The 17345-nt window shown below is 41.7% G+C and overlaps 1 protein-coding gene across 4 annotated transcripts in view; it reads left to right on the plus strand.

The window, feature by feature from the left end:
- The window catches only part of TNRC6B (trinucleotide repeat containing adaptor 6B), a 217381-nt gene that overhangs the window by 187257 nt on the left and 12779 nt on the right, over window positions 1–17345 (plus strand). For 3 of the 4 annotated variants that reach the window (XM_084879087.1, XM_084879089.1, XM_084879088.1), the window contains 7 exons: window positions 2548–2685; window positions 5504–5680; window positions 7184–7330; window positions 7531–7626; window positions 10967–11191; window positions 11652–11722; window positions 16414–16553. In XM_084879087.1, coding sequence (XP_084735213.1) covers window positions 2548–2685; window positions 5504–5680; window positions 7184–7330; window positions 7531–7626; window positions 10967–11191; window positions 11652–11722; window positions 16414–16553 — 994 coding nt within the window. The remainder of the gene's footprint in view (window positions 1–2547; window positions 2686–5503; window positions 5681–7183; window positions 7331–7530; window positions 7627–10966; window positions 11192–11651; window positions 11723–16413; window positions 16554–17345) is intronic. The other variant, XM_084879086.1, reaches the window with a different exon arrangement.

Genomic DNA, 17345 nt, shown 5'->3' on the forward strand with positions numbered 1-17345 from the left:
TCCATAAATATTCGTTAAACTGAGCTAAATGGTTTGTTTGAGTTGAGTTCAAGTGTTGGTAAGCTGGAGAATTGCAGGGAGGCCACTTGGTGGACTGAGCAAGTTTGGTTTTAATGAAACGGCAGTGTAAGAAAGTCAGCGTTCTCCTGGGTGTAGAGGTCTGATCGCTCAGGAGTACCCCAGAGATCACAAGCGGTGTGCCCTCTGCTTTCTGTTAATGCAACTCAGAGCCTGGCGCCCAGAACCCCGCCCTCAGGGCTGCTGAGTGCATTCTGTCCTGATGTCATGCCAGCTCTGCATGGCATCGAGAAAAAGAGAGTCATGTACAATCTTGCACTGACTTTTTTCCCCCTCTCAATGGTTTTGGGTTTGTAGGGTGAGCCTTTCAAGGCAGTTTCATCTTCTGTCCTTCCTAACGCCCCTTTAATGTTTTTCCTTACCAAACCTTGTGATTTAAAGGTGCTGCTATATTTTGGGGGCATTTGATCTCCAAGTTTCTAATGAGAATGATGCCCACTTTGCTTAAGGTTCAGGCGGACTCCCTCTCCTACGATTCATAACTCTTACTAATTTTCTACACTTCATGTGTCACAAAAGAATTCTACACAGCTTAAATGTAATACCTTTAATTCACTATAAGTTTTAGAGAAATTTTAGAGCAAACGTTAAGGGAAATTAATGTGTAAGGAATGGTTCCTTGTCCTTCTACTAATCCCTACATTCTTGTTTTTAATCTTCACCAGAATCCCGAGTTATTTTCAAAAGCTCTTTCTCAATGACTGGAACCAGCTTTCAGATGGCCTGGAATCCAAGCACCTTGGGCTGGTTTTCTCTGTCAAAGGTAGAGGTGTAATTTGCCCAAGGAGCTGTAACACACTTAGGCCATTAAAGCTTATGTCAGAGAAAGCCCTTGTTCCGTTCAGCTTCCCTGCCCTCCAGTCTTATTTCAACTCAGCTACATAGGACAAAAGATGAAAATATCTTAAACCCTATTTTTAAAAATTGTTTAATTTGAAATAATTCCAGCTCATACCAAGGATTTCTACTCTCCACCCTTTAGTTACTTAGACTAGTGAAGTTAGTTACAAAGAGTGTGAAAGAACAGAGTTCTTTCTATTTATAGCAACATTTTGAACATGTCAAGAGGGTGTTAGAAATGGACTTGAACTTGATTTATTTTGCATTTGTAGAACTATACCTGACAACTAGGAGAAGCACGGGGGGGCAGGGGGGGGCCACATGTCCTGGACCCTCAGTGGGATTTGGGTAAATGGTATTTACCATTTAAAAAACCAATAAAACACCAGCAGATGGTAGGAGAATAAAGTGGATGCAGCATGGAGTCTTGCCTGGCCAGAGCTGCACGTTCTAGAACAAGAATAGATTGGCTTTTGACTCTTACAAGCCACCTGAGCTTCGGCATGGGGAACCCTGATCACTCTCTGGGTTGCTACACTTACTATAGCTCTTAATCTTCTCTCTGGTTACTCATTGTTCTTCCCCTTCTCTGTTTCATTGCTTTATTTTAGTCCTTTATTTTACTTTTATGACAGTGGGTTTGAAAAAATATTAAGCACCTTGTGATCCCAAATGGATGGTGGACCTTGCAAAACTCCATCACCGAGTCTCTCGCTTTGGCTCTCTCCTGTCCAGCCCTCTGCAGTGGGAAAGCATTACCCACCAAAACTCTTGCAGAAATCCTGACACCCGAGGCTTACCTGGGGGACTCAGGGCAAAGTCAGCCTCCTACTAATGACCTGTTTGAGCTTTGGGATCTGATCACTGCATGAAAACTTTTCAAAGTGATCTCAGATTCTATCCTGGCCTTCATCTACCCATTCTCACCTTGCCAGTTCTCTTTCTAAAATACCAACCTAGCTACTGCGCTCTTGCTTGCTTAAAATTTTCTTTATCTCCTGTCTTAGAGGGAAAAAGGTCCAAACTCCTTTCCCTGATATATAAAGACCCTGCATGACATGACTCTTCATTTCTCCCCCACCTCCTGCCACTCTGCCTCACTCCATCCATAGTTAGCCAAGCATTGGAACTACAGCGGACTCTCATGCCTTAAATATTGTCATGAGTTAGAACTTTGTACTTGGTTTCCTTGATTTCCTCACATACCTCCTCTAGGTCCCAGGTCAAATTTCCCTTCTTCTGCAAAGCCTTTCCTCCCGGTGCCCTTACCACACCTCATAGCTGCTCTTATTCTGAGTTAGTTGCATGTGTGGACACCTCCACCTCCGTTGGAGAATCTCTGGCCCCAGCATTTTATTTGGCACAGATGTCAGCTAAATTAATAGGTGGGCGAGATGATCTGCATGACATGGCAGTCATACACACTTTCATACCTTAACAGTTGTTACATTTTTTAGCAAGCAAGAGCCAAGATCAGTATTTTGAATTAAAATGTCTGTTTATGGATGAAACTCCTTGAGAATTAGTCTTTAAGTTACAAATGAATCCATTCATGGGTTCTGCCTCAGAACTCTTGTTACTGATACTAGAAATGTATAGAAAGACATAAAATGTGGTTCTCTGTTTTAGGCTTCAGCTCTGGCGGCATGGACTATGGCATGGTTGGCGGGAAAGAGGCTGGAACGGAGTCTCGCTTTAAACAGTGGACCTCCATGATGGAGGGACTGCCCTCTGTAGCCACACAGGAAGCCAATATGCACAAAAATGGTAAGAGCAAACCAAGCATTATGGGTTGGCGCTCTCCTGACCCTCAGCAGGCCTTGAAGTGTCCTGTAAAATTATTGTAAAGCATGGATTTTTAGCTCTTTCTTAGCAAGCCTCTTAATTTCTCCCAGAAAAATCTTATAATTGCCTATGAAGGAAGATTGTGTGTGCGTTTCAAATTATAAGAATGCTAGTTCTAATTAAAGGGTGCAAAACTTCCCACCTGCGGTGGGATGGGATTAAGGATAGTAGAAACAAACTTAATCACCCATTTAGGGTAAAACCCTAATGAATTGGCTGAGAGAACAAAAACAGGGTTTTTTAGGTGCATGAGATCACAACAAATATATTGATTTTTGAACCTTTCAACCTCCAAAAGATGACTAATGGGTTAATACATGAGAATGGAACTTTCCACAAAGCTTTCTTGCTCTTTATGGATTACAGCAGTTGAGGGCATTTAGGCTTCGGTTGTAAATGTGGGTCAGCCCTTCATCTCTATAATTCCCTGTGAGAGCTTCTCCATTTCCCCGTAAGACAGATAAAAGGTCTCGGAGTCTTCCTTCAGCCTTCGTTTCAGTGAATAGTAATTGGCTTGGACTCAACCCTGTCTATGAGAGCCAAGTATAAATAGGAGAGGGACCGCTGCTGCAGCTCCCTGGCAGGCCTCAGCCCCGTCGGCCTGTAGCCGTCCATGGTTCCTTTATAAGCCACTCTTAAAAGCATGCCCACCCAGCAACTGCTCCAGTGACCACTTGGAGCTCTCTGCCTGCTATCCCAAAGCACGTCATTTGATTTTGTGCCACGGAATGAATAACGATTTGTAGAAACTATAAGATCTGTTTCTGAATTCAATAGTCCAAGCCCATCACCTGTAGCTTCAGGCACTTACACTGCTTCCTTCCCCAAAGACTTTTTTTTTTTTAAATATATATATTTTATTGATTTTTTACAGAGAGGAAGGGAGAGGGATAGAGACTTAGAAACATCGATCAGCTGCCTCTTGCACACACCCTACTGGGGATGTGCCTGCAACCCAGGTACATGCCCTTGACCAGAATCGAACTTGGGACCTTTCAGTCCACAGGCCGATGGTCTATCCACTGAGACAAACCAGTTTTGGCTTTTCCCCAAATACTTTATGCATGTATGACAATAAGTACAAAATGGCCTGTGAGGATACTGGGAAGGTAGAACAGCCATTTGCCTCTTCAGAGCTAACAGGTGATATTTTCCATTTCCTTAGCAACCTCCAAGGGACTCGAGCTTTTCGTGCTCTCTACTGCACTGTGCTGTGCCCTTGAGTGCGATTTCTTTCAGAGGCTCCAGAAAGTCAGTGACTTCTTAGCTGAGCAGGGAGACAGTTTTGATGATACTCCTAGGCCAAACCAAGCAGATTCTTTTAACCAATATTTATACATAGATATTTTAATACATAGCCTTTGAACTAATTTTATCAGTTCATAAATAGGACCCTAAGAATAGATCAAGTGACACAAGACAGCATGTAAAATTTGTTTGAGAAATAGGTAGAATGGTATCTCACAGAGACTAAAAATGTTATTTAAAGTAAAATTCATTTTTTTGTTAGTTTAAGGGAATTTTCAGCATTTGATTTTTTTCCCTGCCTCGTGGCATCTAAAATGTATGAAGCGGGCATTGACAAAACCGCTGTAATGCTCTCAGGAAAGCACTTACAAAGGATTTGCTGTTCTTCGTGTGTGGGGCCATGGATCTCAGAGCTGCAGAGTTCACTGCTGGCCTTGTGCTGGCAACGACCCTGGGCAGGAATTCCATCTCATGGCTTTGGAATTTAAAGCAATTGCAGATGCTTTTCTCTCCGGTGGACTGCCCTGCGTTTATATTCCTTCTGCCGGCAAAACTAGGCCTGATCAGCTCTAGAGAACTTGGGTGGGTAGTGTCGATACAAATGTAGTTAAAAAGCCTTCTTATGTGCTGCAAGTTGTTTAATGTTTTTATTATTTCTCACTCTTGAGTCATTGGTATAGAAACTGTGGGGATAATGTGTGTTTATAGTTTATGAAAGTTTCGTTAACTTCATAAGACCATGGAATTTTAAAACTGAAAGGAACATTCAAGAATGAAAATAGCCGAAACCGGTTTGGCTCAGTGGAAAGAGCGTCGGCCTGTGCACTGAAAGGTCCCAGATTCGATTCTGTCAAGGGCATGTACCTTGGTTGCGGGCACTTCTCCAGTAGGAGGTGTGCAAGAGGCAGCTGATCAATGTTTCTCTCTCATCGATTTTTCTTATTCTCTCTCTCCCTTCCTCTCTGTAAAAAATCAATAAAATATATTTTTTTTAAAAAGAAAAGAATGGCCGAGACTGGTTTGGCTCAGTGGATAGAGCGTCGGCCTACGGACTGAAAGGTCCTGGGTTCAATTCCGGTCAAGGGCATGTATGTACCTTGGTTGCGGGCACATCCCGGTGGGGGTGGTGCAAGAGGCAGCTGATCGATGATTCTCTCTCATCAGTGTTTCTAACTCTCTATCCCTCTCTCTTCCTCTCTGTAAAAAATCAATAAAATATTTTTTTTTAAAAGATAAAAGAAAAGAATGAAAATAGTGCTATATGCATGAGTAAGAAACTGAAAGACTCAGAAACGTGAAATGAATTGTTCATGATCATCCCTCTTATTAATTATGTACTGATCTCAAGTGTGACCCCTCATCCTAGTACTCTCTCTACTTCTTAAGCTTCAGAATACTGTATTTGTGTGAGTTTCTCTAAATAAAAGATTGACAAGTTCTATTCACAGGAGTCCTTTCCAAGTGTGAATTAATTTCCTCTCTCTCTTGTCAGGCGCTATAGTGGCCCCTGGTAAGACCCGAGGAGGGTCACCATACAACCAGTTCGATATCATCCCAGGTGACGCACTGGGTGGCCATACGGGTCCTGCTGGTGATAGCTGGTTACCTGCCAAATCTCCACCAACCAATAAAATCGGAAGTAAATCCAGCAATGCCAGTTGGCCTCCAGGTATTGTCCAGGAATTCTGAACAAGTTGTTTTTGCCATCCACTTTACTGAGGCATCTACTTTCATTTGCTTCATTTAGTAATTATTGCCTGACAAAAAGCAAAGTATGTGATATGCTGTGGGAAGATATAAAATTTTCATTAGATACGGTCTCTGCTCTGTAGCATTCAGTCAGGAAAATAAGGTGTTGACACTGATCGCCTGCAAGGTAAGCTACTGAGTAGTAAATACTGCGTGAACTTGGGATGCACTGAAGGAAGTTCAGAGGAGGGGAATCCGGAGATAAAAGAAGGCGACTTGGAGCTGGGGCTTGGCATGCATTTGTTATAGGATGCTTTGTAACCTGGATTCTTCTGAAATAGCCATTGAATTGATTTATTTTTTAAGCAAGTATTTATTGTCAGGTTCACAGTAATGAGTGAATGAGAATATTTATTGCTTTCTCTCTCTCTCTCTCTCTCTCTCTCTCTCTCTCTCTCTCTCAATACAAATAAGCTATTCGTTGTAGAAAAAAATGTTTAATGTATTGATAGTAAAGCAAAAATAAAAGAACATTTGGTATATGTCCTTCTAAACCTCTCTATATAGTTATATTTGTGATATGAGTATACTGAGTTTCAGTCTATTATAGTAGGCTTATATAATGCCTGTTGCTCATAAATAATGCATATTGCTTTCCTTCATCGTGATTAGAAAAATAAAATTTTATTAACACATCACATAACTTCAAATGTGATTGAAATTAACCAATAAAAATTGTCAACACTATTTGTACATATTCCAGGCTTTTTCATCATAAGCCTAATTATTCCTGCCAGTTGTCCCTGCACATTTCGTGTAGTAGTGGACATTTGTATTGTGTTTTCTACTGTGCATCTGAGCCAGTTTCCGGTGAGATAAATGGGAGAAGCCACTGACCCCCAACCTAGGTTTTCTCTCAGTTCTTGTCCTAAATGCCTGAATAGTTCTCATAAGGACCATGCCTTAATCCTGCCCCTGCCCCCAGGCCTGGGTTTCCCTGGGAGCAGGAAGAGCAGGTATTAGGACTAGATACTGATGAGCTCTGGCATTAACTTCACAACCATAGAGAGACAGAAGGTTGACAAGTTGTGATAACACAAAAGTATATAACACAGTATATTTTCAGGATGACATTTTTTTTAAATGCTATGATGAAAATCTGAAATAGATTATTTAGACTTTACAGATCTATTTCTTATATCAAAAAATAACTTTATTGTACCATTTTTTGAACAACCTTCTACCTCCTGCCTGGTCAGCGTGGCTCAGTGGTTGAGCATTGACCTATGAACCAGGAGATCACTATTTGATTCCCAGTCAGGCACATGCCTGGATTGTGGGCTTCATCCCCAGAGAGGGGCATGCGGGAGGCAGCTGATCAATAATACTCTCTTATCATTGAGGTTTCTATCTCTCTCTCTGTGAAATTAATAAAAATATATTTTAAAATTAAAACCTCTAATGCTTGTTCTTCTTCTCTCAGAATTCCAACCAGGAGTGCCATGGAAAGGTATCCAAAACATTGACCCTGAATCTGATCCCTATGTCACCCCAGGAAGTGTGCTGGGGGGTACAGCCACATCTCCCATTGTAGATACTGACCACCAACTTCTGCGGGATAACACCACAGGTAAATAAGTCAAGCATCCCTGTGTTAATGATTCAACACCCAACGTTTTCAAATGTGTCAACCTGTGGCTTCATTTATACTTGCTACTATCTAATAATTTAACCAGAAGATGTAAGAACATAAAGCTTTTCCAAGTTTCATTTGTTATACTGACAATTATCTGCAATATTTTCATCTTATTTTTCATCTGTCACTCAAAGGGTCTAATTCTTCCCTCAACACCTCGCTGCCTTCACCTGGTGCCTGGCCCTACAGTGCCTCTGACAACTCCTTTACCAACGTTCATAGCACTTCAGGTATAAGTGTGACCTGTTTATTTCCTTTTACACAGGAAATTGGCATGTATTTCTTAGCGAATACTTTTATAGTAGTTGAAGAGCAGCAATATGTCAGCATGGATGGAGGCACAACTCTGTATTGACCATGGTCCAGAGGACCTTGTAGTGTCAGGAGGGCAGGAGGACACAGCTTTAGGACAAAGCAAATGGTGATACATTCACAGAGAGCTGTCAGTGTTGAAAGAGGCCAGAGGTTACATCCTGATGGCACAAGTGCTTTCCTTTTAACCAGTCTGCCAGGAGAATCAAGGCCATGGGAAGAACCAGGCAAGTCCAGGTTGTTATTCCTAAGGCAGCCAATTATAGCTTGCTTTTCTCTAAAAGTCCTTCCACTTTCAGACAAAATCTATGGGCAGCCCTGGCCGGGTAGCTCAGTTGCTTAGAGCATTGTCCCAATACACCAAGGTTGCGGGTTTGATCCCCAGTCAGGGCACATACAAGTCTCACCAATGATGCATAAGTAAGGGGGACAACAAATCTCTCTCTCTCTCTCTCTCTCTCTCTCTCTCTCGCTCTCGCTCTCGCTCTCGCTCTCTCTTTCCTTTCCTCCCCCCTCCACTGCTTTCCTTGTCCTCTCTAAAATAAATAAATAAATTTTTAAAGGCTAAGGGAAAACAAGAGGACCTTGATTAATTCTACCAACAACTTTTGTTGAGCTTCTTTTTTGTTGTTTTTTGGGGGAAGACTAGGGAATGGAAAAGTAATGGCTATATAACGGGTATAATAGAGTCTTTGAAGTTACTCACTTAACACATGCCTTACAGATTGGGAGAGAAATCATTAGTAATTGTCACTTTGGTCTTGGAAAAGTTGGACCTTAACCCATTCAAGTCACTACGGCTTCAGTTCTTTGTCTAGGCAAAAGTAAATAAAACAAGTCCTTAGCTACCTACTAAGACTCTGCAGGTTAACGACCTTACAAATTATTTTCTGGTTGTTTTTTTTTTCTTTTTACCACTGTCATAGCAACAGTGCAACAATAATCTGTCATTTTATTGAGTGCTCCTGTAAACCAGGCATACGTTCACAAAACCATATAGGTTTTAAGTGTACAACTCAAGACATTATCTGCACACTGCATCATGTGCTGATCGCCCCAAGTAGTCTCTTTCGCCCCCATTTTACCCCCTTTGCCCACCTCCACCTACCCCCCAGCTATAACCACACTGTTATTAGCATAAATTTCATTTTTTTCTTTTTAAGGTCCTTTTTTGATTTTTAAAAAATTTTTTTTTAGCCGAAACCGGTTTGGCTCAGTGGATAGAGCGCCAGCCTGCTGACTGAAAGGTCCCAGGTTTGATTCTGGTCAAGGGCATGTACCTTGGTTGCAGGCACATCCCTAGTGGGGGGTGTGCAGGAGGCAGCTGATTGATGTTTCTCTCTCATCGATGTTTCTAGCTCTCTATCTCTCTTCTTCCTCTCTGTAAAAAACCAATAAAATATATGTAAAATATTTTTTTATTGATTTCAGAGAGTAAGGTAGAGGGGAGAGAGAGAAACATCAATGATGAGAGAGAATCATTGATTGCATGCTCCCTACTGGAGATCGAGCCAGCAACCTGGGTATGTGCCCTTGTCTGGAATCAAACCTGACACCCTTGAATCTGCAGGCTGACGCTCTATCCACTGAGCCAAACCAACAAGGGCTTTTATATATATATATATATATATATATATATATATATATATATATATATATATATATATATGAGAGAGGAAGGGAAAGGGGGAGAGAAGGAAACATTCATGTAATACAAAACATTGATCAGCTGCCTTTTGCATGCCCCCTACTGGAGATCAAACCGGCAACCTTTCAGTGCACAGGACCACACCCAACCAACCACTGAGCCGCACCAGCCAGGGCTCAGCATGAATTTTTATCTTTTACTAAAAGTAAGGAGGTTCTGGTGTTACCGCATTTTGTAGATGAAGAAACTGAGGTTCAAAGAGCTAATGTAATTTGCCTCAGATCTGAATGTATAAAGGAGCCAACTCAGTATTTTATGTTTTAACCACTGCCCTACATTATACTTTTGCAGAACTTCTTCCTTACATGAAAAACCCATTTTCACCTAACTCTTTTATTCCTATAACTGCCCATCTCTCAGGTTTATCTGATTTATCTTTTGTCTATAATTGGACATTCACCTGAGAGATGGCCCAAGAATTAGCCCAGATATGTCTAAAACTGAACATATACTGTCCCACCTCCAAAATGTATCTTTCCTTTTTAACTAAACTCTGTATTTTTCTTAGTGATGTGCTCATGTATTGCTAAGTCACAAAATGTCAGTGTTGTTTTGTTCTTTCATTTCTCCCTTGTTCCCTGGATCCAGGCAGCGATGATGTCCCCAAGTGGTGTAGTCTGTCATTGTACCTCTCTTATCCATGCCTCTGTACCATTCTGTTTGCTGTCACCCAGGTTTTCGATCCTACTTTATATACGACAAACTGAACCTACGGGAAATCCCCTCCTGATCGCTCCGTCAGTCCCCCCCCTACCTTCACGGCCTCCTGTACCCCTCTGCCCCGGTGGAATGTGTTCTGCCAGAATTGGGGGAAAGCATATTTGGTACAGAATGGGTATAAACTCGGAGCCCATCTGTTTATGTAAATCCTTCAAGGCCTGTCTTTGCAAAGCCTTTGCTGGCAGTTCAGTGTTGTCTTTCTTCTCTGTGTATTGAGCATATCTGATGTTGCCTGGGGTTACCAATTTTGTTGTTCACCTGTTTTGTCTTCCCATATGACCTTGAAGTTCTTGGGAATAACTATTTATATTACCCACACACTGATTTAGCATCTTAACGCATAGTAAGCCCTTAGAGAATATTTGTTGATTGTGTTTTTAAAAATCTGTTTGAATGTTGATATCTAATATTCTGGATATCAAGAAAAATGTAATTTTCTAATGTAATTTCCATTAAGTCAATAAGAATTTGTAGAATGTTTTAGTTCTGCTAGGTTTCATATTCTATATCTAGAAGTCTAATGGATTCAGGAATACTGTTCAATTTATCTTCCCTTTCGGGCTGTGTTTAGTTAAGAAAGCAGTAGGGAATTGGATATCTTATTAAAGCTGTATTCCATTTGTTAATTGGCCAATTCAGAGTAATAGTCATTGAAAATTTTATATTTAGTAAGCTCAAAAACTATTATTTTGCATTGCTGCTTTTTAAATGTACACTTACTGTTTTTAGAATTCAAATGTGTGTGTACGTGTGTGCGTGCACAGAAGTTATATGTATTAGGTGACGAAAGTAACCGATTTAACCTTACTCCTTCCTCAATTTTCTTACAGCAAAGTTCCCTGATTACAAATCAACATGGTCCCCAGATCCCATAGGACACAACCCCACTCATCTCTCCAACAAGATGTGGAAGAACCATATTTCCTCAAGGAACACTACACCGCTGCCCCGCCCACCGCCTGGTCTGACCAACCCCAAACCATCATCTCCCTGGAGCAGCACAGCACCACGATCAGTCAGGGGGTGGGGGACACAGGACTCACGGCTTGCCTCGGGTGAGAAGGATCTGCTTAAAGGAGCATCCTTGTTCAAACACAAAGGTCTTATGTTAACACAAATGGTGAAGATATGAAGTCTTCACAAGAGAGGAAATCCAGGTTGGCTGGTAGAGGCGAAAGTACCTCTTGAGTGGAGAATTGCAGTCAGTGTAAGGCAAAGGGACCCAAGAACTAACTCCCAAGGTGCTGATGGAATAAAAGTGACAAGTGGCAGAGTGAGAGCACTAGGAGGAAAATGTTGTCTTTTAGAGAAGGCATGAGAACGCATAGGGATCCAGGTCTCGGAGAAGAGAGCTGGCTGTTCAGTGACAAGATAAAGGTGAGGGTGAGATGGAAAAGAGACACTGATTTATACGAGGAAAGAAGAAGCATGTGGGCTATATGAAAATGTACTCACTCGTGCCTTTTTAAATTCTCGGTGTGTTTTTTCCTAATCTTGTTTTCTGATTGCTTATAGGCTCTACCTGGAGTGATGGTGGTTCAGTTCGTCCTAGTTACTGGCTGGTTCTTCATAATCTCACTCCACAGGTAATCATGCGTACTTGTGATTTTCTAGATAGAACTTAATTGTGTTAAGAAGGAGAACCTCAGAGATGTGGGCAGATACAAAAACTAATTTACTTTCTGTCACTGCAGAGAGGTCTAGCCTGCAAGGGTGTGTCTTCCCACCCAAGGCTCAAAGCCTGCTGCTGAATGGGGGATGTTGGCAGCTTCACGCCTGCCTTCATGGTGATGTTAACATGTGTAGTTTATAAAATCGTGACAGTGGGGCATTATTACCTAGCGAATTCTGTTTAGCAGAGATAACTTGCTATATAGCATATATATAAAAGGCTAATATGCTAAGTGCCCGACCAGTCACTATGACGTGCACTGACCACTAGTGGGGCAGATGCTCCATGTGGGAGCTGCCATTTACAAGGACCTGGCACCCATAAAGCAATGTTGGGGTTCCCCTATGTGGGACACAGGCCCCACCACCACCCTGGAGTGACAGCCCACCAGATTTGCCTGTCGGAATCTAGAACTAAGTTCGAGATAGCTATTTTAAGTGTTTTAACCACATGCAAAAAGTTACCTGTTTTTAATTACTAAAGACTTGAGACTTGATATTAACTGTTTTTCTGCTTCATAAGTAATTAACCATCTGTCTCTGCAGAAGGAATGTGTCTATTTCATGAGGCTTAAATGCTTCGTGGGCACTTCTGATTTTTTCAGTGTTACACTTTTTTGTGTAGATGGCATCACTCCTTTCCATCATCAGAACATGCCCTCTGGGTTGTTTGTAGTGTGGTGGAACTTCAATTGTACCAGAGCACCCTCCCTTCACATTGGTTGCTTTGATAACTGACATATTTGCAGCAGCATTATGTTAAGCATTCACATGAGGTTAAAGGAACCCATCGAAACTGAGCCCATACCCTTCATTTGGACTTGCCAGCACAACCTTTATAGCATCTTGCTAAAAGAGCTCAATTAGGTGCCCGGCTGGCGTGGCTCGGTGTTTGAGCATCGACCTATGAACCAGGAGGTCACATTTCTATTCCCAATCAGAGCACATGCCCGGGTTTCGGGTTCAATCCCTAGTAGGGTGCATGCAGGAGGCAGCCGATTGATGATTCTCTCGTCATTGATGTTTCTATCACTCCCTCTTCCTTCCTCTCTGAAGCCAATAAAAATATATTTTTTAAAAAGAGAGATCAATTAGGCCTCCCTGTCTTCGACACACCAAATGATTTGTCTAGCATTGAATTAAAAAATGAATTTGTGTACACTTTGCTAAGCTAGCACTTCCAGAGTGGTTCCCATGGGATATTAGTAGGTGTCTGGCCTAATATGTTGGGAATGTATACTTGATTAAACAAAATTAAGCAGGTTACTTTACTCTGAGACTTTTTAGTTCCTTTAATATGCTAACATGTTACGATCCACTGTGGGGAAATAGAGCTTCTCCTAAATTTATTTGCCCAGTGAACTTATCTAAGGTTAGATAGGCCCCTTTTGTCACCAAATACACATAAATTTGTTAGTAAAACCAGGGCTTGTATCTCAGGTACATGCTGAGAAAGGCAGTTTCCTGAATACAATTAACATGAGGAAGAGACTGGATTGGTTCGTGTTTTTTTGTTTTTTGTTTTTTTTAAAATATATTTTATTGATATTTTACAGAGAGGAAGAGAGAGGGATAGAGAGTTAGAAACATCAATGAGAGAGAATCATCGATCAGCTGCCTTTTGCACACCCCCTACCGGGGATGTGCTCACAACCAAGGTACATGCCCTTGACCAGAATCGAACCCGGGACCCTTCAGTCCACAGGCCGATGCTCTATCCCCTGAGCCAAACCAGTCTTGGCTGGATTGGTTCTTAATCCCTGTATCTAATAACTGAGCCAAAAGCCCCAGGTTATTTAGCTAATAGTTGACTAAAGCATGAAGATTTTTTATAACCATCCTCAAAACTATAGCTTCCTCATTTTTTCTAAGTAGTCACACTCAGTGTGGTGGGTGTAATGTGATTAGGAAGAAAGAAGAGATATACTCTGTTGAAATGAAACTGGGCACACTAACCAGATGTTCACTCCCATTTTATTTTTCACTCCAATTTTATAATATGAAAAATAGTATGTATATATGTGTATAAAAGGAATATAGGTGTTGGCTGTGTTTGTATTTAAAAATCAACACTTGCCAGTTAGACTAATCTCAGTTGTAGTTTAAAAAAGAAGGTTATATAAAATCAAATCTTTGGTGCCCAGATAAATTTACTTTTTATTACCTAAAATATTTTTGGAAGACATCTATGCTGAAAATTCACTAGTGGCATATGCTGATATGCTTCTGCAGTCAATTTTTACTTTAAAAACAATGCTAAGAGCTGTTTCTCCAATCATCTATAATAATAGAAGCATAATATGCTAATTAGACCAAACAGCCTTCCAGACATCCTTCTGGATGACCTTCCAGACAAAGCTGGAGTAGTAAGGGCTGAGGCAAGCTGCCGCAGTTGTGAGAGCCACGCCCCGTGCACAAATTTCATGCATCGGGCCTATAGTTTCTATATATAAAAGGCTAATATGCTAAGTGTCCAACCCGTCACTATGATGTGCACTGACCACCAGAGAGCAGATGCTCCACGCAGGAGCTGCCATTTACAAGGACCTGGCACAAAGCAATATTTGGCTTCCCCTAAGTGGGACACAGGCCCCACAACCACCCTGGAGTCACAGCCCGCCGATGCTGCTGATGCTGCTGAGATCCCAAGGCACAAAATGCGGCCCATAGCCCAGCCGATGCTGCTGAGATCCCAAGGCACAAAATGCGGCCCATAGCCCAGCCCAGCCCAGAAACGGTTGCTTTGGGTGCCAGGTAATGATGTTACATAGCAATGCCCAGCTTCTCCTAGCAACTAGCCCCCTTGGAGTTTCTTCAGTTCAGGAACATTACTTGCTTTATAGCCAGGTGCAAACATTTTACACTTTAACCAAATGTCTGTGAAGCATTTTCCCATGCCTCATCTCATTTGATCCTCACAGAAGTCCTGGAGTAGGTAGATAGGAGACTCAGTGGAATCCTATCTTTTTTTCATTAGCTAGAAAATGGAGATTTAGAAAGTTTAGAACACGACTGAAAAGAAGAAATGGTGGACCTTGAAAATGACTTCAGGTTTTCTCACTGCACAGAACATAGTCAAACACTGCTACAGTTAAATATTTCACCCTTTGTTCTCCCTGCGTGATCTACAATAATTATCTGCTTTGGGTTGATATTTACTGCTGTGTTGCTCACAGTTACCTGAAAGAGAAGTTGGGGTGCTTCACTGGGCTGGAAAAGGTTTAGCTAAATCAGAAAACAGGTCTAATTAAGGAAGTTCATTCTATATACATAAAGCTCTTGCTGGGGCTGATGGCACACATATTTTTGTGTGTTTCCATCTGTCATTGTCTATCGTGAATTTGGTTGACACTTCTATTATAGAGAAAGGGCGAATAGCGATATTAAAATATTTCTTCTGACTTCCTTTCCGTGTGCACGAATGCATGCACTGGGCCACTAGTTTTCTATAAAGAGCTATGGGGAAACTGCCAGTCTCAGCCTGCAGGGTTTCCATGGTAAAACCACAGAATGTTTCCCACTGCTGCTGCCAGTAGCGCTTTTGAAGGCTCTTCCAAAAGAAATCTGTTTCACTTCCAAAGAAATGAACTGAAATGTTGGACTGAGTAGCTTAAATAAACAGAGTTGAGATCTCGATACAAATAAATTAATCAGAGTGAATAAATAGATCTTTTCATTTGAGTCATCGGTGAGGGCAATTATCTCCAATCACTGAACATCTTAGTGGTAAGATCCTGGCTAAGGTGAGCAACTACAACCTTTGGTCCCATTGGCAGTGGGCAGCAGAGGACAGAGCAGAAGGTAGAAATAGTTTCACCTTGAGATGGCCAAAGTAGGAGAAAGGACATCAGAATAGTCTGTGAACTGGACAGCTGTCAGTACCTTAAATCATCAGATGGTTAGAAGTGCTTTCTTTGTGACTTTCTCTCTAGCTCTTCGTGAGGTTGTTAACTGGGGAGGTGGAAGACATTAGTAATGATGCTGAAAATTTTGTGTTTCCTTAAACTCTTCTTTGGGTAGCATTTTATTATTTTTAAAGCTCTACAAATTAGCATGTTTACATCTTAAAAAATATAGACCACAGGTTGAATCATATGCTTTTTTTTTTTTTTTAATATATTTTATTGATTTTTGTACAGAGAGGAAGGGAGAGAGATAGTTAGAAACATCAATGAGAGAGAGTCATCAATCAGCTGCCTCTTGCACACCCCCTACTGGGGATATGCCCACAACCAAGGTACATGCCCTTGACCGGAATCGAACCCGGGGCCCTTCAGTCCCCAAGCCGACGCTCTATCCATTGAGCCAAACCGGTCCCGGCTGAATCATATGCTTTTGTTTGGGCTGCACTTGTACAAACTTTTTAATTTGCAAAATGGGCACATGAGATCTCTGCCCAATGCTTTGCATATCTTAAAATTTTCCTTTAAGATGTCTGTATTTGATGCACTTTTTATTTTGAGTTCTTCATTCATCCCTCTGAGACTTTAGTACTAATACTCTTTACAAGCCAGAAGCTCTTCTCGTTCTCATATATAAGAAAGGTCACTTGACTTCCTTTCACACCCACCTCCAGTTTTTATCTCATAAATGTCTTACTCCTTAGATTGATGGGTCAACCTTGAGAACCATCTGCATGCAGCATGGCCCACTGCTGACATTCCACCTGAACCTAACCCAGGGCACCGCCCTGATCCGATACAGCACCAAACAGGAGGCAGCCAAGGCCCAAACTGCACTGCACATGTGAGTACCCATCCTGTATGCTCACCGAGACCAGTACGCAGGAAGATGCACACATGAACGTTCTGGCACCTGCTTAATTAAACAAAGATGCACGAGAACACGCCCAAAACAGCACCATCCCATAGCGATTGTTCGGTACTAAGGTGGCTGTTCTTTACCTGCTGAGCATGGATTGTCCTGTGTGCATCACAGGTCGATAATGAGGATTCAATAAGTGAAAAGGGAGTGAAGTAGTGAATAAATTTTAAGTACCGTAAAACAAAGGTCAAGATCTATGGAAATGTGAAACCATAATTACTGTGTCTTTTTATAATCCTATCTAACTGCTTGCTCTGGCTTCTTTGTGGGTGATGGAATATTGTGGTCTTGATGGTCAGCAGGGGTTTTGCATCAAGTAGGTGGGACTGGATCAGACTTTGACCATCCCCTTCCCTGCCACTCTCAGACCACAAACAGCTACGCACAGAACAAGCAAGTAACGGTGAGGCTCCAGCGGTGAGCCTGCCGCTGAGGTGGAGCAGCACTTCCAGGTGCCTGAAGCTGGGTCACCTTCATGCTTGGTGTGTGATCTTTTAACTCCCTGTTGGTGGGGGGATGACATTATTCTTGACGTACAAATTTCACACATCAAGGGATATCCATCTATAGTATCCTCCAGTAGTCTTTGGATGTCTTGAGATTTTGTGATATTTCATTGCTTTAAATCAGTACCTGGAGGCCTGGTAAAAATGCAGGTTCTGACACTGTAACCCTGCATTTTGAAAAGCATCCAGGGGATGTGAACGCTTCTAG

Source organism: Pipistrellus hanaki, assembly GCF_964339955.1.
Source record: "Pipistrellus hanaki genome assembly, chromosome: 3".
In the NCBI taxonomy this organism is placed as follows: domain Eukaryota; kingdom Metazoa; phylum Chordata; class Mammalia; order Chiroptera; family Vespertilionidae; genus Pipistrellus; species Pipistrellus hanaki.